Raw genomic sequence first — 24,536 nt, 5'->3', positions numbered from 1 at the left:
GTGAAACCTGGAAAAACAACACCAAGATATTGACAGACAAGAAATTGTGCCCTTCTAAATCGTGGGGTCTTTGACGTCACCAGCTGAACACCACCACCCCCTTATTCTCAATGCCCTGGCGACCCACCATCGTGGTCACTTCTGCCTCGAAAGCCTTACAATGCAAGCAGACAAAGCGCTACTCACATTGCCCCCTCCTTTCCCTCCAGCTGACCAATCAGACAGTCCAGAAACTCACACCCAGCCTATTTTTTTTATTTATTTTATTTATTTATTTATTTATTTATTTATTTATTTATTTATTTATTTATTTATGTCATATTTATGATATTTGTAGTGTTATCGGAGGTGGCGACCATTTGAGAGCTGCATGCAACAAAATTTCATTTTAATGTATGCCAATTAGTGTTCATTCAAAGTGACAATAAAGTTATTGTTCTGTTCTGTTCTGTTCTGTTCTATTGCACTCTGCTCTGCTCAGCTCTACTCCTACTCCTACTCCTATTCCTACTCTACTCTACTCTATTCTACTCTACTCTACTCCACTCCTCTATTCTATTCTATTCCACTCTACTCTACTTTATTCTACTCCTACTCGCAGTGCTTTTTTTAAAGTAAAAGAAAAAGGTGCCAGAACTCACAGACGTCGTACAACCCGCCTTGCCTACCCTACAAGGTTCCATCCAAAAAAGGTGCCGGAACTCCGTTCTGAGTGTTCTATCAGAAAAAAAGTCCTGCCTACTCCTACTCCTACTCTACTCTACTCTATTCTATTCTATTCCACTCTACTCTACAGTACTCTATTCCTACTCCTACTCCTACTCCTATTCCTATTCCTATTCCTACTCTACTCTACTCTATTATTCTATTCTATTCTATTCTATTCTATTCTATTCTATTCTATTCTATTCTATTCTATTCTATTCTATTCTATTCTATTCTATTCTCACACCAGTTGTACTCTAGAAAGACCTCCCCCCCCCCCCGCAGGTCACACCAAAGGGAAGTAGACCAGAAAGAAAGGTGTCACCACAAGCCACACACTACGACCGTCGTGCATGGCTCATGTGTCATTTGCAAAGGGTGTGAATCATGCAGTTTGCATGATGACACCCGGGCAGGGCGACGTCGTTCTCGTTTGTGCAAGGCAGCCAGGCGTGTTTCGATTGTTGAAAGAAAGAAAGAAAAGGTGTATTTCATCCACGTGGTTTGAAAAAGGGATGAACTCGATCGGTGTTTGTCAACCTTGGCAAGTTGAAGGGGTTTGGACTTCAGGTCCCAGAATTCCCCAGCCAGCTGGCTGGGGAATTCTGGGACCTGAAGTCCAAACCCCTTCAACTTGCCAAGGTTGACAAACAGAGAAATAGATGAATGGACCGATGGTCCTTCTCCCTTATGGATCTCTGGCATGGCTGCATTCTGGCTCCAAAGGGAGAACCCCCCAAATGCCGGCTGGTTAAGAGCAGGTCCAGCGGGCTGTTGCTCTCCTGTCCCTGCAGCTGAGCCTCCTTGGGGCACTTTGGGGGCCCCTCTTGCCCAGGGCCCTGAGCTGGAAGACCCCTGGCCTGGCCTCGCCCCCGTGGGGCAGGGCCCTCTTCGTCTGGCGTCCAAGGATGGTGCTCACCATGAGTTGCAGTCCTGATAAACTGAAGAGCCGGGCGGGTATTTCTTGCCAGCGTTGATGCAGGAGCAATCTGGGGCACTGACACAAAGCTCGCCGTCTAGGAGCTTTCCCTCTGGAAAAGAAAGAAAGAAAGAAGGAAAGGGAGGGAGGGAGGGAGGGAGGGAGGGAGGGAGGGAGGAAGGAAGGGGGAATGGTAGAGAGGGAGGGAAGGGAAGGAGGGAGAGATGGAAGGGAGGAAGGGAGGAAGGGAGGAAGGGAGGAAGGAAGGAAGGAAGGAAGGAAGGAAGGAAGGAAGGAAGGAAGGAAGGAAGGAAGGAAGGAAGGAAGGAAGGAAGGAAGGAAGGAAGGAAGGGGGAATGGTAGAGAGGGAGGGAAGGGAAGGAGGGAGAGATAAAAGGGATGAAGGGAGGAAGGAAGGAAGGAAGGAAGGAAGGAAGGAAGGAAGGAAGGAAGGAAGGAAGGAAGGAAGGAAGGAAGGAAGGAAGGAAGGGGGAATGGTAGAGAGGGAGGGAAGGGAAGGAGGGAGAGATGGAAGGGAGGAAGGGAGGAAGGGAGGAAGGGAGGAAGGAAGGAAGGAAGGAAGGAAGGAAGGAAGGAAGGAAGGAAGGGGGAATGGTAGAGAGGGAGGGAAGGGAAGGAGGGAGAGATGGAAGGGAGGAAGGGAGGAAGGGAGGAAGGGAGGAAGGAAGGAAGGAAGGAAGGAAGGAAGGAAGGAAGGAAGGAAGGAAGGAAGGAAGGAAGGGGGAATGGTAGAGAGGGAGGGAAGGGAAGGAGGGAGAGATGGAAGGGAGGAAGGGAGGAAGGGAGGAAGGAAGGAAGGAAGGAAGGAAGGAAGGAAGGAAGGAAGGAAGGAAGGAAGGAAGGAAGAATGGTAGAGAGGGAGGGAAGGGAAGGAGGGAGAGATGGAAGGGAGGGACGGAGAGAAGGAATGATTTAACCCCTAGTCCACACATTCAGTTCATGCAAGGTCACGGAAAGCTTGGATGGGGCCAAAATGCCTCCGAGCAAACCCTGGGCCATGTGCTCAGCACCTGTAGCCACTGTGCCAGTTTTTTTTCCCTCACTCAGCAGAGACGTCCATCTCTCTCTCTCTCTCTCTCTCTCTCTCTCTCTCTCTCTCTCTCTCTCTCTCTCTCTCTCTCTCTCTCTCTCTCTCTCTCTCACACACACACACACACACACACACACACACACACACACACACCCTGGAACAATTGAAAAGCCACCCTCACTTTCAACACTCTCTAGAAAAAGCCGCTTGCAGAACATCAGCCAGAGAAAAAAAAAATTTTTAAAAAAGAGGGCCCAATCTCACTTCTCCTGGCTCAGGCAGAGCTCATTGTCTTTCCTTTCATGTGTCTTTTTCTTTCAGAAATAATCCTGGAGAATTTTGAAACAAGGGATGGAAACTGACCAAAGGGAGAAGCAACCTGGAATTCAGGAGAAAGTTCCTGACAGTGAGGACAATTAACCAGTGGAACACCTTTGCCTTCAGAAAGTGTGGGTGCTCCATCACTGGAGGTTTTTAAGAAGAGGCTGGACAGTCACTTGTCTGAAATGGCATGGGGTCTCTTGCTTGAGCAGGGGGCTGGACTAGAAGACCTCCAAGGTCCCTTCCAGATTCTATTCCATTCCATTCCATTCCATTCCATTCCATTCCATTCCATTCCATTCTATTCTATTCTATTCTATTCTATTCTATTCTATTCTATTCTATTCTATTCTATTCTATTCTATTCTATTCTATTCTATTCCATTCCATCTATTCTATTCTATTCTATTCTATTCTATTCTATTCTATTCTATTCTATTCTATTCTATTCTATTCTATTCTATTCTTCATTCAATTATTCTATTCTATTCTATTCTATTCTATTCCATTCCATTCCATTCCATTCCATTCCATTCCATTCCATTCCATTCTATTCTATTCTATTCTATTCTATTCTATTCTATTCTATTCTATTCTATTCTATTCCATTCCATCTATTCTATTCTATTCTATTCTATTCTATTCTATTCTATTCTATTCTATTCTATTCTATTCTATTCTATTCTATTCTATTCTATTCTATTCTATTCTATTCTATTCTATTCTTCATTCAATTATTCTATTCTATTCTATTCTATTCCATTCCATTCCATTCCATTCCATTCCATTCCATTCCATTCCATTCCATTCCATTCCATTCCATTCTATTCTATTCTATTCTATTCTATTCTATTCTATTCTATTCTATTCTATTTGACTCTCTTCTCTTCTCTTCTCTTCTCTTCTCTTCTCTTCTCTTCTCTTCTCTTCTCTTCTCTTCTCTTCTCTTCTCTCTTCCATTCCCTTCCATTCCATTCCACTCTAATTCTAATTCTATTCAGAATTCATGCACCCACCAGTTAATGCTGGAATGTGCCCAATCCCTTTCCCCCCCACCCCCTTTTTAAAATTTTATTTTATTAAAGAGCGGTCCTTCGGGAGAAGAAGACACACACACACAGGCAGGGGGACAAATAAATAGTTGCAAGCATTCAAAAGGGACGTTGCTTTCCTTCTCCCGAGTAAAAGGAGAAACAGTAAAGCCCCAAAGATTCCCGCTGTACACAAAGCTGCAAATAGATTTACCAGGGCAGCTGCAACCATCGACACACAGTTCCGGACACACTTCGTTGATATTCAGGCTCTGGCAGGTCTTGGCACAGGCGGATGTGCACTCGTGGTACTCCAGGCCACCTGGACACGCTGGTGCTGAAAAGGTGGAAGAGGGAGAAGTGAAACCTTTGTGGGCATCCATTAAGCGTGTCTCCCAAAGATGCTTTTTTTTTCTTTTCAGGAGGCAACTTGGCTTTCTTTTGCAGACTTTTTCGCTTCTCATCCCAGAAGCTTCTTCGGCTCTGACCGGATCATCCCAATCTTTCCATTCTTCAGTCAGAGCCGAAGAAGCTTCTGGGATGAGAAGCGGAAGGTCTTCAAAAGAAAAACAAGGCAGTCCAGTTGCCTCCCGAAAAAGGCACCTTTGGAAGACATCTTGGTGTCTACGGACGTTCTCGGTCCTCCACGTCGTGGTTGTCCCAAAGGTGTTTTTTTTTCCAGGAGGCATCTGGACTGTCTTGTTTTTCTTTGAAGACGTTTCTCTTCTCATCCCAGAAGCTTCTTCCGCTCTGACCGGATGGTGGGGAAGGGAAGGATTTATAGATTTATAGATTCATACATCTTTCCATTCCCCCCCCCCCCACCATGCAGTCGGAGCAGAAGAAGCCTCCTGGATGAGAAGCGAAACGTCTTCAAAAGAAAAACAAGAAAGGCCAGTTGCCTCTTTGGGATGACTGTGACCTGGTGAACAAAGCACCTTTTGGGACGAGCAGGACCTGGAGGACCACAGAGATTAAGCATCTCTCGAATCCGAGAGGAGGAAGAGGAGATCCTCTCAAACCCAAATCCTCTCTCCTGGTTTTTTTCTTCTTCTTCTTTTATTTGCACACTGAGGGGCTGCTCAGAAGGGAAATAAGAGTCCATGCAATTGACTGATGGTGGATTTTTCATCATCGTCGTCATCATCACATACTATTATGCTCACAAGACACATCTATTTACACTTAGCTGACTCTTTGTTCCTAGACAAAAAATTCCTACCTTTTTTTTTCCCCCTCTGCGCTGAAGGACATCCTGACCGTTAGAATAATTAACCAGTGGAACTACCTGCCTCCAGAAGCGGTGAATGCTCCAACACTGGAAGATTTTAAGAAGAGACTGGACAGCCATTTGTCTGAAATGATGTAGGGTTTCCTGCCTGAGCAGGGGGTTGGGCTAGATGACCTCCAAGGTCCCTTCCAACATTATTATTATTATTATTATTATTATTATTATTATTATTATTATTATTATTATTATTATTATTATTATTATTATTATTATTATTATTCACACAGTCAGCCAGATGTTCAGACTGGATCTGGCATTTTTGTCTGCCTATCGAGTCCTTATCAAGGACCCGGGATAGGCAGATGTGGATGTTTGATGGTGTTACAGATCTCGTCGCAGGATGGAAGCAGTTCCTAGTAAGGCCGCCTTTTGCAATTGACTGATGGTGAATTTGTCAATGCCGATGATGGTGTTCAAGTGGTGCTGCAGTTGTTTTGGGGTTACACCCCAGGCCCCTATGACTATTGGTACGACCCTGGCTTGCCTTTGCCAGTCTTTCTATTTCTATTTGTAGGTCTTTGTATTTTGTTATCTTCTCCAGTTCTTTCTTGTCTATTCTGCTGTCTCCAGATTATTATTATTATTATTATTATTATTATTATTATTATTATTATTATTGTTATTGTTATTGTTATTGTTATTGTTATTGTTATTGTTGTTGTTGTTGTTGTTGTTGTTGTTGTTGTTATTGTTATTATTGGCTGCCTAGACAAACAATCACAAACCCTTGTGACCTGTCCCATATAAGAACAGGGAGAACTTGCAGCTTGGGATTGTGAGGTACACAATAAATGCACACGTTATAATTTTTCATTTCTGCTAAAGGGATAGGCATATAGAGGCACTTAGCTAAGGGATTTTTAGGAAAGGAGATGTAGTAGGCTGAAGGAATAGAGAGGGACTATATACACCAGCTCAAAACATATTTTTGGAATAGCACACGCTATTGTAGAATAGCATATAGCTTATGAAGAACACATTATTCGATCTATATAAGGTTTATTCTTTCTAAAAACTGCCTAGAGTTAGCATTTTAAAGTATAACTATGAACCATAGGGCCGCCATGTTTAACCGAAGCACGAACTCTGATACACACAAAGCTTTTAGATGAAAAGCAGGCACTCTTACAGATAAAGAAGGGAAGAGATAAATCCTTTATAATTGCAGTTGTCCAGTTTGGGTAGCAGTTCACCTTGTAGATAAGTCTACACAGTTAGCAGGACACGTTACAAATCATGCCACAGAAAAGGGAGGAAAGGAGACCATTCGTAACAAATATATATTTTGGAATGGAGAAGATGGACTGATTATATTCAGAACAAATATGGGACAAAAAAAGTTTTATTTAGTTACGAATAATATGAGAATTATAAGATTTATTATTATCTAGTTATCTTTAAGGAACGTTAAAGTGCGATAGGATTTAAGTATAATTATAGTTAGTTAGCTTATTGTAGCTTAAGATTGTTAAAGGCAATACCCTGTATCCAGCTCTGGGAAGTCGGGGAGAGGGAGGGGGAGGGTGGGAAAATTGGGTGGGGGAGGGGGAGGGATGGAAATTTAAAATGTATTGTAAAACTTTTCAATAAAAAAAAGAAAAGAGAGGAAAGGTAAGACAGGGGAAAAAAGGGGCTTTTTGATCTAATAATTGGAGGGTTGGATAATTGTGATGATTGCCAGGCAGCCGGAAAGCATGTGACCGGGTGGGCCTATCAAATAGGCTCACTTTGGAAGGATGTGACGTGATGCACGGGACAGGCTATAAAAACCTGTGCAAACATTGATTCAGGTGTGGCCTCTGGGATTGGCCATTACCAAGAGCTCCACCAGCTTTTGCAAAAGCTTTCATAACACTCGTTTTGTCTTCCAACACCCTTGGAGTTGAATTTTTATCCCTCACAGAATCCAGAAGGGGGTAAAGCCCATCTCCCTGAGGGCATTAATCCTGAAAACTTACTGCAGGCACTGCTGGCGGGCCATCCTTTCAAAACCACACCTTGCTGTGCACAGTTTCGCGCATACTCCAGAAAAACCGGGCAGTGGCAATGTCTGTCCTCAGCACATCTGCACATGTCTTCTTCACAGAGGCCAATGAACTTTTCGGGATCCACCAGGTGATGGCACTTTGAAAAGACCGACGAAGTTCTCAGCAGCTGGCAGTTTTCAATGAAGCCCTGCAGAAAGACAACAACTGGAGTGAGCGTAATTGATTGAAAATGGGGAAGAAGGGCGATAATCTATTATTTTCCAGACCAAGGGTTATTAACAACCATTTCTTCATGGTTGATCTTCATGGTGTCTTTCTTAAAGACTTCTCCTTACAGAAGAGGCAAGACAAGGTCAGGTGAGCACACACACACACACACACACACACACACACAACACATGCCTGCTGAGGGCAGCAAGAATACTTTATGCAAAAAAAAAACCACCCAGAAGGATACTTTGATTCCCCACCGTGGACGAATGGCTGCAAAAATTGATGGAGTTAGCAGGGGTGGCTAAATTGACTGCTTCGATTAAAGAAATACAATTCATTTTGCGTCTACTTGGAAACCACTTTTGGACTTTGTGCTTGAGGTGTGGGGGGCGAGGGGAATGAAACTTTGATTTTGGATTTTGCTGAGTAGATAGCTTTATTGTTACAGGAATGGCCAGCATATATTATTATGTAAAATGGCCAGTATATATAATTTATGTACTGTGAAATGCCCAGTATATATTATTATGTAAAAAATAAAAGTTGTATGGTATTACCTTGGTCTACTGCACCAAAAGGAGTCAGAAGCCAAGGGGGCTGGACTAGAAGACCTCCAAGGTTCCTTTCAGCTTCTATTCTATTCTATTCTGTTCTGTTCTGTTCTGTTCTGTTCCGTTCCATTCCATTCCTTATTCCTTATTTCTATTCTATTCTATTCTGTTCTGTTCTGTTCTGTTCTGTTCTATTCTATTCTGTTCTATTCTATTCTATTCTAATTTTCCTATATTCTATTCTATTCTGTTCTGTTCTGTTCTGTTCTGTTCTGTTCTGTTCTATTCTATTCTAATTTTCCTATATTCTATTCTATTCTATTCTATTTGCATTTTTTTGTTTTTCCCTTTACTCTTCACTTTTTCCTCTTCTCCCTTTCCATCCCTATTTTTCCATTATTTTTATTTTTATTTGTATTTCTGTATTTTATGTTTTGGTAAACCAATTTTAAAAAATACAAATTACGAGAACCAGACTAGGTGATCTTTTAAAACCAATAACCAAAAAAAAAACCCCACAAGGAAAGAACCACAAAAAAAGAAAGTGTTCCTCCTGAGGAGTTAACTTGCCTCCACAAATACAAGCTACCATTTATCTCACAAATACACAAGAGAGAAATGACAATCTGGTTCTGGGGAGAGAGCATTTCTTGCGTTGTTGCATTGAGCTATGACGACTGAGGTTGTTTTATGTTTTTCTGTTGTTTTCTATGGTTTTTTAAATCCTTATTTTTGCTGCATGCCACTCAGTGGAGTGAGGAAAGGTAAATGAATAATAAATTCTATTGTTCTGCAAAGTTATGTCTCTCTCCAGTAGGAGGGAGGAAGCAAATTCATATAACTCAGAATCCCTCCTTAAATAAACACTTGTTTAAACAGATCCTGTGGAACCGAATAAATGAAAGAATGAAAGGCTGGTGTGAGATCCATCTTTGATCCAAAACTAACAGTATATTACATTTTGGAAATGCTTCAGTTCTAACTGCCTGCTCGTTTTAAACCCCAGATTTTTCAGGTCAAAAGTTGAAGTTCTGAAGACTAAAATGAGAGAGGATGTTATAAAAAGACTTAGTAGCTGCAAGCTTGATCACGATGAGCCTTTGGGTTTCATTTGTATATTCAAAAGAATGTAAATATTTGCGACTTGTCTCTAAAAACTTAATCTCTACATAGCAGGCTATACCGTAGTACAATGGAGAGTTACAATATGGAAGATTAATGCTGTTGGCTTTGAGGCAATAACCATGATGGGATGGTGCTTCTCCCCCCCACACACACACCCATGGCTACTGAATATTCTCAAAAGATGAAGCCAACTTTGTTTGTCTTTGTTTTTAAAGAAATGTGTGCCTCCAAGCTGTATGTAAAGAAAACTAGGTGCAAAGGTTATTACATCAAATGACAAAATGTTACCTAGTTTGGGTCATGAAACATCTGCCAGAAAACAAGCAAGCTCAGAGACCACCAAGGACCCTACAATCCTCCTCCTCCTTCTCCTCCTTCTCCTCCTCCTCCTCCTCGTTCATCATTCCACAAACCCTACTCCTTTCTAGCACTGATGATGTTACTTAGTTAGGTCATGAAACGTCTGCAAGAAAACCGCCAAGCTCAGAGAACGCTGAGGACCCCTTACCTAATACTTAACCAAATTCAAATGAACAAACTCATTAGCCTCGTTGAGTTGGTCATCTTCCTGTCTCGGCAATTACTCTTTGGCTTGCTCAAGACTCACCTCAGGACATTTCTGACTTCCGATGAGAGGCAAGCCAACCCCTGAAGTCACCGCAAGAGCACGGGAAAGTCTGCTCCGTCACTGGAAGTTTTTAAGAAGAGACCGGAGAGTGCCTCCTCTGAAATGATATAGGATCTCCTGCTTGAGCAGGGGGCTGGACTAGAAGACCTCCATGCTCCCTTCCACCTCTACTCTGATTAAATTGATTGAAGATATAGTTAGATGGATGGATGGATAGATAGAAAGAAAGAAAGAAAGAAAGAAAGAAAGAAAGAAAGAAAGAAAGAAAGAAAGAAAGAAAGAAAGAAAGAAAGAAAGAAAGAAAGAATTGTGGCTGCTCCATCACTGGAGGTTTTTCAGAAGAGACAGTAAAGTCCCTTGTCTGAAATGCTATTAGGGTCTCCTGCTTGAGCAGGGGGCTGGACTAGATGACCTTCACGGTCCCTTCCAGCTCTACTCTGATTAAATTGATTGAAGATATAGTTAGATGGATAGATAGATAGATAGATAGATAGATAGATAGATAGATAGATAGATAGATAGAAAGAATTGTGGCTGCTCCATCACTGGAGGTTTTTCAGAAGAGACGGTAAAGTCCCTTGTCTGAAATGCTATTAGGGTCTCCTGCTTGAGCAGGGGGCTGGACTAGATGACCTTCACGGTCCCTTCCAGCTCTACTCAGATTCTGATTCTCAGACGCCTCCCGCATTGGGCCCTGCAGAGGCTGAGAAATGAGGAGAGGAATTCTTTGGCCTGGCCTATTGTGCCCGCATCTCAGCAGCTGACGGTGGCATGCTGAAACAAGCGGAGGTAGGAGCAGCTCTGCCTTGCCAAGCCTGGAATTGGCAAACAAAGAAAACTCTTTTCTTCACGGAAAACGAAATTCTTCCCGAGAGTCTGGCATTGCCAGGGCACTATTAATAGAACAATGTCTTGCTTTGACAGCAAATCCATTTCGGACAATGCCGTAATGTCTTCTGAATGCGCCTAATTCAGATGGCTTCTCTTTTTGCAGCCGTTTCTTGCTAGAGTTTTTTTTTGGGGGGGAGGATTCTTTTAATTTTTTTGTGGGGGGGGAAGGCAAGTTTTAAATTGGGGACCTCTTGCCGTTCTTGAGGTGGGTCTCTCGCACGCCGATGGCCCTGGACTTTGGATTGCCATGAAAACCCAGAATTTCTGTTGCTCGGGGAGACGTTTGCTAAAAAGGTTTCGCTCCGTTTTGCAACCCTTCCTTGCCGCGGTCCTTAAGTTTAATCGCTGCCATTCTTAAGTTAGCAACACGGCTGTTCAGTGAATCTGGATGCCCCGTTGCTTATCAGAAGGTCCCAAAAGATGATCACATGACATCCTAGGTACACGCCAGTTGCCAAGCGACCAAATTTTGAACACGTGATCCTGGGGATGCTGCATTGGTTGTTAAGTTTGAAAAACAGTCGTGTTTTTTTTCCAATGGCGTTGCCACTTGGATATGGTCACGCGACTAATCCATTAAAGTTAGTCCTGGACTAACAACCATTTGCGTAGCAGTTGTTCAAAGTTACAACAGCAGCCGAAAAAGGGTGACAGGACTGGCTGATGGGCAACCGGCCTGTATTTATGATGGTTGCTGCCTCCCAAAATCACGGGGTTCCCCTTGGGTGAAAGCCATTGCAAGGATCACAAAACGAACTCTTTGTTAAGTTGAGGGCTACCTACATTGAAATCTTCTGGAGGATTTAACACACACACACACACACACCATTGTTATTTCAAATAAGGGAGGCCCCTGCGTCTCCCACGGCTGCACAAACCTTCTCTGCAGCTTCTGAGGAGATGTTGCATGTGTAACTGGGGGGCCCCACACGCTGGCATTTCTTCTGCTGGTTACTCATGCCCCAGGAGTTCGCGAAGGTGTAGCTGTTCTCTTCCAATATCCCTGAAGTGGACAGGAGAGAAAAGGCCACAGGATAACACAACCTGATTAGAAACCCCTTGTTAATACACACTTTTAGTGAGTCATGTGTTGTAACCCGCTACCCAAAGCCGATCGCTCTCTTTGAAAGCAGTGGGACAACCAGCCTGCAAAAGTTGTGAATGGTCCAGGACTGGAGGCTTTTAAGGAGAGATTGGACAACCATTTGTCTGAAATGGTATAGGGTCTCCTGCCTGAGCAGGGGGTTGGACTAGATGACCTCCAAGGTATTCTATTCTATTCTATTCTATTCTATTCTATTCTATTCTATTCTATTCTATTCTATTCTATTCTATTCTATTCTATTCTATTCTATTCTATCCTTATTTCTATTCTATTCTATTCTATCCTTAATTCTATTCTATTCTATTCTATTCTATTCTATTCTATTCTATTCTATTCTATTCTATTCTATTCTATTCTATTCTATCCTTATTTCTATTCTATTCTATTCTATTCTATTCTATTCTATTCTATTCTATTCTATCCTTATTTCTATTCTATTCTATTCTATTCTATTCTATTCTATTCTATTCTATTCTATTCTATTCTATTCTATCCTTATTCTATTCTATTCTACTCTATTCTATTCTATTCTATTCTATTCTATTCTATTCTATATTCTATATTCTATATTCTATTCTATTCTATTCTATATTCTATATTCTATATTCTATTCTATTCTATTCTATTCTATTCTATTCTATTCTATTCTATTTTTACTCTACTCTATATTCCTATTCTATTCTATTCCTACTCTATTCCTACTCTATATTCTATTCTATTCTATTTCTATTCTACTCTACTCTACTCTACTCTATATATTCCTATTCTATTCTATTCTATTCTATTCTATTCTATTCTATTCTATTCTATTCTATTCTATTCTATTCTATTCTATTCTATTCTATCCTTATTCTATTCTATTCTACTCTACTCTACTCTACTCTACTCTACTCTACTCTACTCTACTCTACTCTATTCTATTCTATTCTATTCTATTCTATTCTATTCTATTCTATTCTATCCTTATTCTATTCTACTCTACTCTACTCTACTCTACTCTACTCTACTCTACTCTACTCTATTCTATTCTATTCTATTCTATTCTATTCTATTCTATTCTATTCTATTCTATTCTATTCTATTCTATCCTTATTTCTATTCTATTCTACTCTACTCTACTCTACTCTACTCTACTCTACTCTACTCTACACATTTCTATTCATTTCTTATTCCATTCTTCCTCTTCCTCTTCCTCCTCTTTTCTTATTCTTCCTCCTCCTCCTCTTCCTTTTCCTCCTCCTTCTCCTTCTCCCTCCTCCTCCTCCTCCCCCCAGCAACTTTAAGATGTGAGGATTTGCCAAGTTGGCAGAGGCTGAGAAATCAGCTGTTTAAATCAGCTAATTCAAGTGTATTTATTTAGAACCACTTCTATCTTTGCTTTTACTAGTACTAGCAGTTGCCAGAGCCATTTTGAAGGAAAACCTTGCAGGACAATGTAATAACTAAATACGTAACTAAATCTATGTGGCTTCCTTCAACTATCCAATGACACTGAGGCTCAGCTTATCCTTCTGCTCTAAGCCAGGGGTCTTCAAACTCAGCCCTTTTATGACTCATGGACTTCAACTCCCAGAATTCCACGCTGGCTGAGGAATTCTGGGAGTTGAGGTCCATGAGTCATAAAAGGGCCGAGTTTGAAGACCCCTGCTCACTGGCTGAGGAATTCTGGGAGTTGAGGTCCACGATTCATAAAAGGGCCAAGTTTGAAGACCCCTGCTCTAAGCAAAATACACAGCCTTTCCAACAAATTCACCTTTTTGCATGAGAAGTGTTTAACTTCTTAGCAACCGTGTGCTGCCTTACTCTCGGAGAAGGCTCAGCCAGGAAGAGACGAAGAATCCCGTATACTTTGCTCTGCCTTCACAGTCAGAGACCTCGCTCTCCAGGCATGGGACCCAAGAGGGAAGGTACTAGATTAGGTCTTGCTGATCTAGAACACCTTCACCTACAGAAGCTCATGAGATGTATTTGGACAAGAAAGAAAAACGAAGGAGGGAGCTACTGAATGAAAAGCAGGATGTAACCCTGATCAGTCAACATTGGCCTGCTCTGCCATCCATTTATATTCCACTTGCTCCCAAATTCTTTGGAAAATAAAGCTTTATATCACAAGGGCACAGCTCAACAAAAATGGACTTCCTTGCACAAGAGTCCTACCTTATTCCCCACGCATGGAAGTCCTGGCTAGAGGAGAAATGGAACCATAAGAGCATCAGACTCTCTCTAAAGACGTTGGCAAGACAGAAACTGGTCTTCCCAGTTGCAATGTATGGCTGTGAAAGTTGGACCATAAAAAAGGCTGAGCGCCAAAGAATTGAAGCCTTTGAACTACGGTGCTGGAGAAGACTCCTGCGAGTCCCTTGGACTGCAAGGCGATCAAACCGGTCAGTCCTAGAGGAGATCCACCCTGACTGCTCTTTAGAAGGCCAGATCCTGAAGTGGAAACTCAAATCCTTTGGCCACCTAATGAGAAGGAAGGACTCACTGGAGAAGAGCCTCATGCTGGGAAAGGTGGAGGGCAAGAGAAGAAGGGGATGACAGAGAATGAGGTGGCTGGACGGAGTCACTGAAGCAGTAGGCGTGAGCTTAGATGGACTCCAGAAGATGGTAGAGGACAGGAAGGCCTGGAGGAACGTTGTCTATGGGGTCGCAATGGGTCGGACCGCAGCTAACAGCAACAAGAAGACAGAAATAACCAACAACCTCAGAAACACCATCCATTTTTTTTTAAAAAAGAAGAACTCATTTTAAAAAAAAAAAAGGAAGTAGTAGGTTGCGCAATTTAGTTCCTATCTTTCTACGGGGGGAGAAGCCATTGCTATCTGATCACAGATGTGGAAAAATACTGCAGTTTCTGGATTATCTTTTTTTAAGGGAACAATTAAGCTTCAAACATGTTTTACACAGGGTACTTTTTTCCCCATGAGAAAGCAAACTGGAAATTTCCTTCCTAAAAATAATACAAGCATGTTTTTTACGACTCATTCACTGACCTTCCTTTTCAAGAAGAAAAACCAGAAAGGTGACTCAGATCTTCAAGCGGGAAGCATATGGATTTCACCCTGTTTTGGGGCCTGGGGGCAGATGCTGATTTTCAAGAGCACGTCAGCATTCGCACAACACAGCTGCCACCAGACAAAAAGTACATTTAGGCAAGAAAAACCAAATGCACAGGTATAGTATAGGTGGCACCTTGCTCAACAGTAGCAACTGTAAGGGGGATCTCAGAGTCCTAGTGGACAATCCCTTAAACATGAGCCAGCATTGTGCTGCAGCTGCCAAAAAAGCCAACACAGTGCTAGGCTGCATGAACAGAGGGACAGAATCAAGATCACGTGAAGTGTTAATACTACTTTACAAGGCCTTGGTAAGGCCACACCTGGAATACGGCATCCAGTTTTGGTCACCACGATGTAAAAAAGATGTCGAGACTCTAGAAAGAGTACAGAGAAGAGCAACAAAGATGATTGGGGGACTGGAGGCTAAAACATATAGGGAACGGTTGCTGGAATTGGGTATGTGTAGTTTAATGAAGAGAAGGGTGAGGGGTGACATGATAGCAGGGTTCCAGTATCTCAGGGGCTGCCACAAAGAAGAGGGAGTCAAGCTCTTCTCCAAAGTGCCCGAAGGCAGGACAAGAAGCAACGGATGGAAACTGATCAAGGAGAGAAGCAACCAGGAACTAAGGAGAAACTTCATGATAGTTAGAACAATTAACCAGTGGAACAGCCTGCCTCCAGAATCTGTGGATGCTCCAAACTGGAAGTCTTTAAGAAGAGATTGGACAACCATTTGTCTGATCTTCCTCTACACACATACACACACACACACACACACACACACACACACCTGTCCCTCTCTTCTTTTCAAGACGCAGCTCAGGTGGAAGGGAGGTTTTTATATCCTCATATATTACTATTAAAGCTGGCTTTTATTTCAAACAAAACACTTTTGCTAGCATTTCTTGATAGCTGGACTTTGTCCAGGCTTTGCATGCGGAGCAACATCATAATGAAAACATGCTATGATATATGGGATTTCGACTACTTAGTTACTCGATATATATTTTTTTCCAGTCCTGTGCTAACGTTCAGGAGTCTCTGCTCTCACAGGGGGTCTTGTTAAAGTCAGGTCTTCAACAGATGCCCCACCGCTGGACTGATATTTAAAAGTGTAAATTCAGACCAGAATTTTGGGACGGGCCTTCTTGCATTCCTGTCAGCATCTGGCAAAAAAAATAGCTGGCTTGCTTGTGGATGACTTCATAGGAGCGAACTCAGCAACAGTTGAGCCCAGAGCCCAAAATACAGCTAGTCCTCAACATACGACCACGACAAATTTATGATGCTAAGTGAGACATTTGTTAAGTGCGTTTTGCCCCGTTTTACGACCTTTCTTGCCACCGTTGTTATGTGATTCGCTGCAGTTGTTAATTTAGACACAGGCTTGTTAAGTGGATCTGGCTTCCCCCCATTGACTTTGCTTGTCAGAAGGTCGCAATCACCTGACCCCGGGGCGGGGGGGGGGGAAATGCTGCGACCGTCATAAATCTGAGTCAGCTGACAAGCATCTGAATTTTGATCATGTGACCCTGGGGGTGCCGCAACGGTCATGAGTGTGAAAAACAATCCTAAATCACTTTTTTCATCGCCGTCGCAACTTCGGACAGTCGCTAAACTGCTGTAAGTCGAGGACTAATTTTAATTTGTCCTTTGTTGCTTTGCTTTTCTTTCGAGCCATTTAGAAAATTTCCTAATCACAGACACAGTAAAAAGGTAAAGGTAAAGTTTCCCCCCACATGCGTGCTAGTCGTTTCCGACTCTAGGGGCCGGTGCTCATCTCCGTTTCAAAGCCGAAGAGCCAGCGCTTGTCCGAGGACGTCTCCGTGGTCATGTGGCCGGCATGACTAGACGCCAAAGGCGCACGGAACGCTGTTACCTTCCCACCGTAGTAAGGTCCCTATTTTTCTACTTGCATTTTTACGTCCTTTCGAACTGCTAGGTTGGCAGAAGCTGGGACGCGTAACAGGCACTCACTCTGCTACGCGGCACTCGGGATTCGACCCGCCAAACTGCCGACCTTCTGATCGATGAGCTCAGCGTCCTAACCCACTGAGCCACCGCTTATTCTTAAACTGAGCCAACATTCCATGTTTTGTTTTGTGTTGTGTTTTTTTAAAAAAAGAAAACGAAAAAGAAAAGTTTTTCAGGTACAATGAATCATCTAAGCTGGAACTCAATCAGTCCAAAACAACAAAAAAAGAGATATTTCACATTTGGCTGTTAACTCGTCAACCGTTTCCAAGAGGTGTGAAATTGTGTCACATTTTATCCCAGTAAGCTGTTTTGTTTTTCCTTCCCAGCTGCCCCTGCAGCTTTCATCAGATATGTTAAATTCTTAAACTTTGTACAGCTCTACCTGAAGCAGAAATTACATGTTTGAAGGCACATTTTTTGGGGTGAGCTCAAACCCGACTCATGTCACCAAGGGCAAAAACAAAGAAAATGGCTCAAAAAAAATGTCAGCTTTGAGCAAAATGGGCTTGAGAGACTCAACACCCATGGAGGAGAATCTATTCAGGGATAGACAATGAAGGAGCCGATCGGGGGAAACATCTTTATAGCCACCACAATAATCAGCAGAAACCAGGCTAAGAAATCAATCTTGCTAAAGCAATATATCCCTTTTCATCCATTAGGCTAGGAATTGCTTCCATCTGTAATGCCATCAATTCAAACATCCACATCTGCCTATCCCGGGTCCTTGGCAAAGACTCAATAGGTAGACAAAAATGCCAAATCCAGTCTGAACATCTGGCTGACTGTGCGAATAATAATAATAATAATAATAATAATAATAATAATAATAATAATAATAACAACAACAACAACAACAACAACAACAACAATAATAATAATAACAACAACAACAACAACAACAACAACAACAATAATAATAATAATAATAATAATAATAATAATAATAATAAAGTTGGAAGGGACCTTGGAGGTCTTCTAGTCCAACCCTGCTCAGGCAGGAAACCCTATACCATTTCAGACAAATGGCTGTCCAGTCTCTTCTTAAAAACTTTCAGTGATGGAGTATTCACTACTTCTAGAGGTAGGTTGTTCCACTGATTAATTGTTCTCACTGTCAGAAAATTCCTCCTTGGTTCTAGGTTGCTTCTCTCCTTGGTTGGTTTCCCTCCATTGCTTCTTGTCCTGCCTTCAGGGGCTTTGGAGAATCGCTTGACTCCCTCTTCTTTGGGGCAGCCCCTGAGATACTGGAAGACTGCTATCATGTCACACACACACCCGGTCCTTCTCTTCATTAAACTAGACATCCCCAATTCTAGCAACCGTTCTTTGTATGTTTTAGCCTCCAGTCCCCTGATCATCTTTGTTGCTCTTCTCTGTCCTCTTTCTAGAGTCCCAACATCATGAGGGGAACCTCAGGGTCTTAGGTACTCTTCACCATCTTCATAAAAGACATAAATGAGGGGATAGAAGGGGAAGTCAAATTGGCAGACACCACTAAGCTAGGAGGAATAGCCAACACTTTAGAAGATAAGACTCAGGATGCAGAAGGATCTTGACAAGCTTGAACACTGGGCCCTATCCAACAAAATGCAACTCAGTGGCAAGAAAAGTAAGCGGTCTTACACTTAGGCAAGGAAAACCAAGTGCACAGGTGTAAAACAGGGGGCAGAAGGCTCAAGGGTAGTAGCTGTGACAAGGATCTAGGAATCCTAGTGGACACCACTTATGTATGAGCCACCAGTGTGATGCAGTTGCCAAAAAAGCCAACTCAATTCTAGACTGCCTCAACAGAGGAATAGTATCGAGAGCACCTGTAATATTAGCACCGCTTGGGAAGACCACACTTGGGGCAATGTGGTCTTACCAAGTGGTGCTAATATTCCATGTGTTCTCGCTCCCGACACAATGAAGAGCTCCATAATGTGTGGGGAATATTAGAAGATTTCAAGTCAACTTTACCGGAGAGAAGGCAGTAGCAATATATACTACCCAGTCCCTACTGAATGCTCACCTTCCTGCGTCATGAAGTCATCCTCAGCAAACCTGTTGAAGTTCCCACAGAGTCCACACGTCCTGTTGTAGTGCTTTTCTGCAAGGCTTAGAAGGACGTTCCCACTGGTGTCAATCTTCGCCACGAAGCCCTGTTCCTCGCTGGACAGTTTGTAATACCCGGCTTCCATTTCTAGAAAGACTCCGTTGGAGGCGTAGGGCACCAAAACCCTGTTGCAAGAGGAAGGGCAGATTCCCTTACTATGAGGTGTAGAAAATATCACTTTTTTTTTTTTGATGCTGGGCTACAGCACGGTCCTCCACTTAGGACCGCAACTGAGCCCCAAATTTCTGTTGATAAACGAGACGGATGTTCAGTGAGTTTTGCCCCATCTTACGACCTTTCTTGCTACATGTGTTAAGTGAACCACTGCGGTTGTTAAGTTAGAAACCCGGTTGTTAAGCGAATCTCTCTTTCCCCATTGACTTTGTTTGTCAGAAGGTCACAGAAAGGGGATCACCTGACCACCACCCCCCCGGGACGACGCTGCAACTGTCATAAATAGGAAACAGTTGCCAAGGGTCTGAATTTTGACCCCATGACCCTGGGGGGATGCTGCAATGGTCGTAAAGGTGAATAACGGTCGTAAGTTGCTTTTTTCCAGTGCCGTTGTAACTTCAAGCAGCCACTAAATGAATTGTTGTAAGTCAAGGCCTTCCTGTGTTGCTGTTGTTGTCACCCAAATGTTTACCTTTTTTCACCTTGAGTCACAGTTCCATTTAAGAACAAGTGGATCTCAAAATACTCTCCCAGGTACACAGAAAGGCTGATTCTTTTGCCATTGTGATAGTCACCTGAAACGAAACAAAAGGTGAGTGGCATTTCTGCTAACAATCATTGGCTTGCTCTCCTTTTTGGCGACTCTGGGTAAATTATGAGAAGCAATTGTTCTTATTTTGTAAAACTTGCATTTAGTATAATACCAGCTCTTCGGTGAGCTAATTTCCAAACATCATGCAAAAGCTACAAGGTCAGGGGTGTCCACAGAAAACAGGTTGTTGTTGTTTTTTTAAAGGTAAAGGTGACCATCCGATCAAACGTTTGCAAAGTTTTTTACATGGATAGGCGGAAGAAATGAAAAAGGCAAACCAGGTATCAGCTTGGTGAAAAGTTCAAATCAAAAGAATTTCTCCACCGTTTTTACCGGAAGTGCAAAACAACTTTTCTTGTAACTTTGTGGAATCATTGCAAAAATCTGCAAAAGTCCCATCCCCTGGTGCATTGACAGTACAAGAAATCTAGTGGCATGCCCTTCGTGATAGACAGATGTCAAAAATCTGTCTGAAATCTCTTGTGAAGGAGGATCCAGTAGGGCTGAGAAGAGCAAAAGTGATGATAAAAGGGTTTGGAGGCTAAAGCAAACAATGAACAATTGAGGGTTGTAGATTCATTTAGTCTAATAAAGAGGAGGACTAGGGTGGTCTGATAGCAGTCTTCCAGTACTTGAGGGGCTATCGAAGAGAAGGGGGGGTCACCCTGTTCTCCAAAGCCCCTGAAGGCAGGACAAGAAGCAACAGATGGAAACTAACCAAGGAGAGAAGCAACCTGAAATTAAGGAGAAACTTCCTGACAGTTAGGACAATTAATCGGTGGAACAACCTGCCTCCAGAAGCTATGAATGCTCCAACACTGGAGGTTTTCAAGAAGAAACAGCCCTTTTATCTAAAGTGGCATGGGGTCTCCTGTGTGAGCAGGGCATTCTACCAGAAGATCTTCAAGGTCCATTCCCACCCTATTATTCCATGTTCTACATTTTGTTAAAGCAAGAGGTATTTTGCAGTTGCAAAAATATATTAGAATAGAAAAGAATAGGATAGGATAGGATAGGATAGGATAGGATAGGATAGGATAGGATAGGATAGGATAGGATAGGATAGGATAGGATAGGATAGGATAGGACAGGGTAGGGTAGAGTAGAGTAGAGTAGAGTAGAGTAGAGTAGAGTAGAGTAGAGTAGAGAAGAGCAGAGTAGAATAATGAAGAATAGAGTAGAGTAGAGTAGAGTAGAGTAGAGTAGAGTAGAATAGAATAGAATAGAATAGAATAGAATAGAATAGAATAGAATAGAATAGAATAGAATAGAATGGAATGGAATGGAATGGAATGGAATGGAATGGAATGGAATGGAATGGAATGGAATGGAATGGAATGGAATAGAAATTAGAATAGAGTAGAATAGAGGAGTGGAGTGGAGTGGAGTAGAGTAGAGTAGAGTAGAGTAGAGTAGAGTAGAGTAGAGTAGAGTAGAGTAGAATAGAAATTAGAATAGAGTATAGAGTAGAGTAGAGTAGAGTAGAATAGAATAGAATAGAATAGAATAGAATAGAATAGAATAGAATAGAATAGAATAGAATAGAATAGAATAGAATAGAATAGAATAGAATAGAATAGAATAGAATAGAATAGGAGCTGGAAGGGACCTTGGAGGTCTTCTAGTCCAACCCCCTACTCGAGCAGGAGAACCTATAACTTTTCAGACAAGTGACTGCCCAGTCTCTTCTTGATGAACATCTCCCATCTCTAAGCAAGCTCCCTTATATTGTGCCGAATTGCTCACTCTTCTAATCTGGAGAACCTCAGACAACGTTCAAGAAGCATTCAGCAGTGTATCCAGAATGCAGTTTAAACTCACCCAGTAAGAGGAAAGATCTCTTTTCACAGTCTCCAGCGAGCAGGTAGCTGCAGTCTCCGGCAAAATCATACAGCAGTTCGTCGAAGGTTTTAATGTGATCATCCCCAAAAAGGCTACAGCGTGCAAATGACGGAGAGAAATCTTTTTGCCCTGCAAGATCAGGATTGGTTACCATAGGGCGTCCGAAGCAGAGAAACTACGGTGAAGTTCTACCGCTTTCAGATAGCCACAGCCCTTAGACTTATATGCCGCTTCACAGTGCTTTACAGCCCTCTCTAAGAAGTTGACAGAGTCAGCCCATTGTCCCCCAACAATTGGGGTCCTCCTTTTACGGACCTCAGAAGGATGGAAGGATGAGGTGACAAATATCAGCAACCCTCAGCATTCAAACTAAAAATCGAAACCCAGCACAGCCAGTCCCATTTTTATTTTTTTTTATTTTTTATTTTTTAAAAAGGCCTTTCCTAACCTCAAGCCCTCCGTGAAATGAACTCAGAATAAAGATGGGCAGAGTTTCCACCGAAGGTGTGAACCCTGAGCTGCGGAATAAAAAGAAGAAAAAGCAGAGAGCTCTTGGGTGTTCCCCAGTTTTCTTTCGGCAAAGCCCACAGACTTGGGAGGGGGCAAAGAAGGAAAAACAGCCGTGGCCCTTCGCTCTCCCGTGGCTTTACAGTGGATCGAGCAGGAGATGGCAAGTTTCTTGTGAAGAGACCACTAAACCCACCCTGTAGTTTGCTAGGATTGGCCTCGGGGATCCTGAATTTGGTAGGGAAGTCAAGAACAAAGGTCTGGATTCCAATGACTTTCAATCCTTTGTCCAGGTCACTGCAGGGGACAAAAGCTGGTCCAATTTGAGACCCCTGGGGGTGGAAAGAGGGTGGTTAAAGCGCCAAGCCTTGGTGGAGCAGTGGGCTAATGCCTCCTTAAGTAACACCAGCTGCCTGCAATTAGTGCAGGTTCGCCTCCCACCAGGCTCAAGGTTGACTCAGCCTTCCATCCTTCCCAGGTAGGTAAAATGAGGACCCAGATTGTTGGGGGGCAATTAAGCTGACTTTGTAATAATGCCGCTTGGGGGCCCCCGAAAGCCCTAATAAGCAGGCATATACATAGAATGAAGGCTACTGCTAAGTTTGTAAAGCCGCCCTGAGTCTTCGGAGAAGGGCGGGATATAAATGGAATTAAAATAAAATAAAAAAAATATTGCTAAGCACATTGATTTGTGCTTTAGATTGTAAGCCGCCCTGAGTCTTCGGAGAAGGGATTTTTTTTTAAAAAAATGACTTGACATTCACTAACAGGCGATATTTTGCAGAGTGACCAACGATATTCTGCAGAGTGGCAGAAAGATTGCACTAAATGCACAGGTTGTTAGAAGAAGAATGAGATGAGGGCAAATTAGGGTCTTCTTACCCAGCGTTGATTGAGGCAGAGCTAAGAGCAGCAGGAGTAAATATCTGGAACCAATCATCTGTGGAATAAATGTTAAAAACAAGTGTCATCAGGAGAAAAATTCCAACAGCGCAGCCCAGTCCTGTGGTCACTGGATTACAATGGGTTTGCTTCAAGGAAGGGTAAAGCGAAAAAGCCTATCCATTGCTTTTTTTGCTTCCCCCCCCCCTATTGTGTCCATTTACAATACATCTAGTCAACTCAGCCCCCACCGTTAAACAATTTGAAACCTGTATAGAAATATTGCTGGTAAGTCACTCCAACAGTATCTAAAGACAGCAGTCAAAAAAAGTCCTAGAAATTAAGGCAACCAACCCCCCCAGGGGAGCATTATTATTATTATTATTATTATTATTATTATTATTATTATTATTATTATTATTATTATTATTATTATTATTATTATTATTATTTTGAATCGCAAATCAGAAGAAGTTCTAAACTACTTTGAGCTGAACACAACCTTGCAAAGGATCCCATTGGAGGACCTAGGAGGAGACAGTCTAGTTGAACTTGACTGCCCAGTAGAAATCCAACACCCAATGCAAGAATAGCAATCTGCCAAGCTCTAGTGACCCTGGTGCTATCCAAAATTCAAGAAGGATCACTGCGCCCAACACCTTGTTCGTCGGGAATTCTGTTTCGTTAAAAGTGCCCAATCCTTATTCCAGGCATAGTTGCTTGCCTCCAATAAAATCAGAACCATAAGGTTAAGCCAGTATTCCTCTTAAAGGTCCCCCCCCTCCTCACATTTATTGACAGACCCTAGCCAACACTCAACTGCCTGTTGGCCAATGCTCAATTGCGTTGGGTGTTGGCCATGTGGTCTCTTTTTAAGAAGAGCGTAGATACCTTTGCTTTGTGCCAAAATCCGTTGCCCATCACTTGTGAGCCTGTCGGAGCCTGTTCGGCTTCAGGACACTACATTGGACTGGCCTTGCCGACTATTTATTCCAATTGTACAAGCCAGGCAGGAACTCTTGTCCGTTCGAAGGGAAGATAAAGGCAGGCTGTTGCTTCCGCCCAGTCCTTCACACAATGCTGTGATCAGGAAAATCAGCTGCTTTAATGGTGCGCAAGGAACAATGAAAGGAAGTTGTATTAAATACTTTTGCAGGACGGATCAACCTTTGAAATAAAAATTCTGCTGGGGTATGGCAAGTAAGATGTGAAAGTCCATTAAAAGAAGGGGGAAACGCTGGGATTCGCTTGCACCAGAGGGCAGGGCAAGAAGTAATGGGCGGAAAGTTGTTAAAACAGAGAGGCAACCTAGAAGTGAGAGGAAAATTCCCGACATTGAGAACAATTAATCAGTTGGAAAGGCTTATCTCTGGAAGTTGTAGGTACTCCATCACTGGAGGTTTTCAAGAAGAAACTGGACTAGCATTTGTCTGGGATGATATATAGTCTCTGCTTGAGCAGGGGGCTGGACTAGAAGACCTCTGCGGTCCCTTCCAGATCTATGATTCTATGTTCTACAGTCCAGACTGTGTGAATGGATCATAAATTCAATATTTCTCAGTTTTTTCTATGCATTTATCTAGTTT

General features: G+C 42.5%; 1 protein-coding gene across 1 annotated transcript in view; it reads right to left on the bottom strand.

Moving 5' to 3' along the window:
• VWF (von Willebrand factor) overlaps nucleotides 1-24,012 on the bottom strand; it is a 141,675-nt gene extending 117,663 nt beyond the window's left edge. The window contains exons 1-9 of the mRNA XM_081331929.1: nucleotides 23,842-24,012; nucleotides 22,951-23,008; nucleotides 21,541-21,690; nucleotides 19,600-19,702; nucleotides 18,870-19,078; nucleotides 11,593-11,717; nucleotides 7,277-7,493; nucleotides 4,242-4,364; nucleotides 1,625-1,736 (exon numbers count right to left, since the gene is read on the bottom strand). Of these exons, the coding sequence (XP_081188055.1) occupies nucleotides 1,625-1,736; nucleotides 4,242-4,364; nucleotides 7,277-7,493; nucleotides 11,593-11,717; nucleotides 18,870-19,078; nucleotides 19,600-19,702; nucleotides 21,541-21,690; nucleotides 22,951-23,008; nucleotides 23,842-23,871 (1,127 nt within the window). The 5' untranslated portion in view covers nucleotides 23,872-24,012. The remainder of the gene's footprint in view (nucleotides 1-1,624; nucleotides 1,737-4,241; nucleotides 4,365-7,276; nucleotides 7,494-11,592; nucleotides 11,718-18,869; nucleotides 19,079-19,599; nucleotides 19,703-21,540; nucleotides 21,691-22,950; nucleotides 23,009-23,841) is intronic.
• Between the last annotated feature and the right edge of the window lie 524 nt (nucleotides 24,013-24,536).

Source organism: Vipera berus (genome assembly GCF_964194415.1).
Source record: "Vipera berus genome assembly, chromosome: 6".
Classification (NCBI taxonomy): Eukaryota; Metazoa; Chordata; class Lepidosauria; order Squamata; family Viperidae; genus Vipera; species Vipera berus.
The sequence above is the reverse complement of the archived record's forward strand: the minus strand, read 5'-3'. Positions and strand labels throughout refer to the sequence as shown.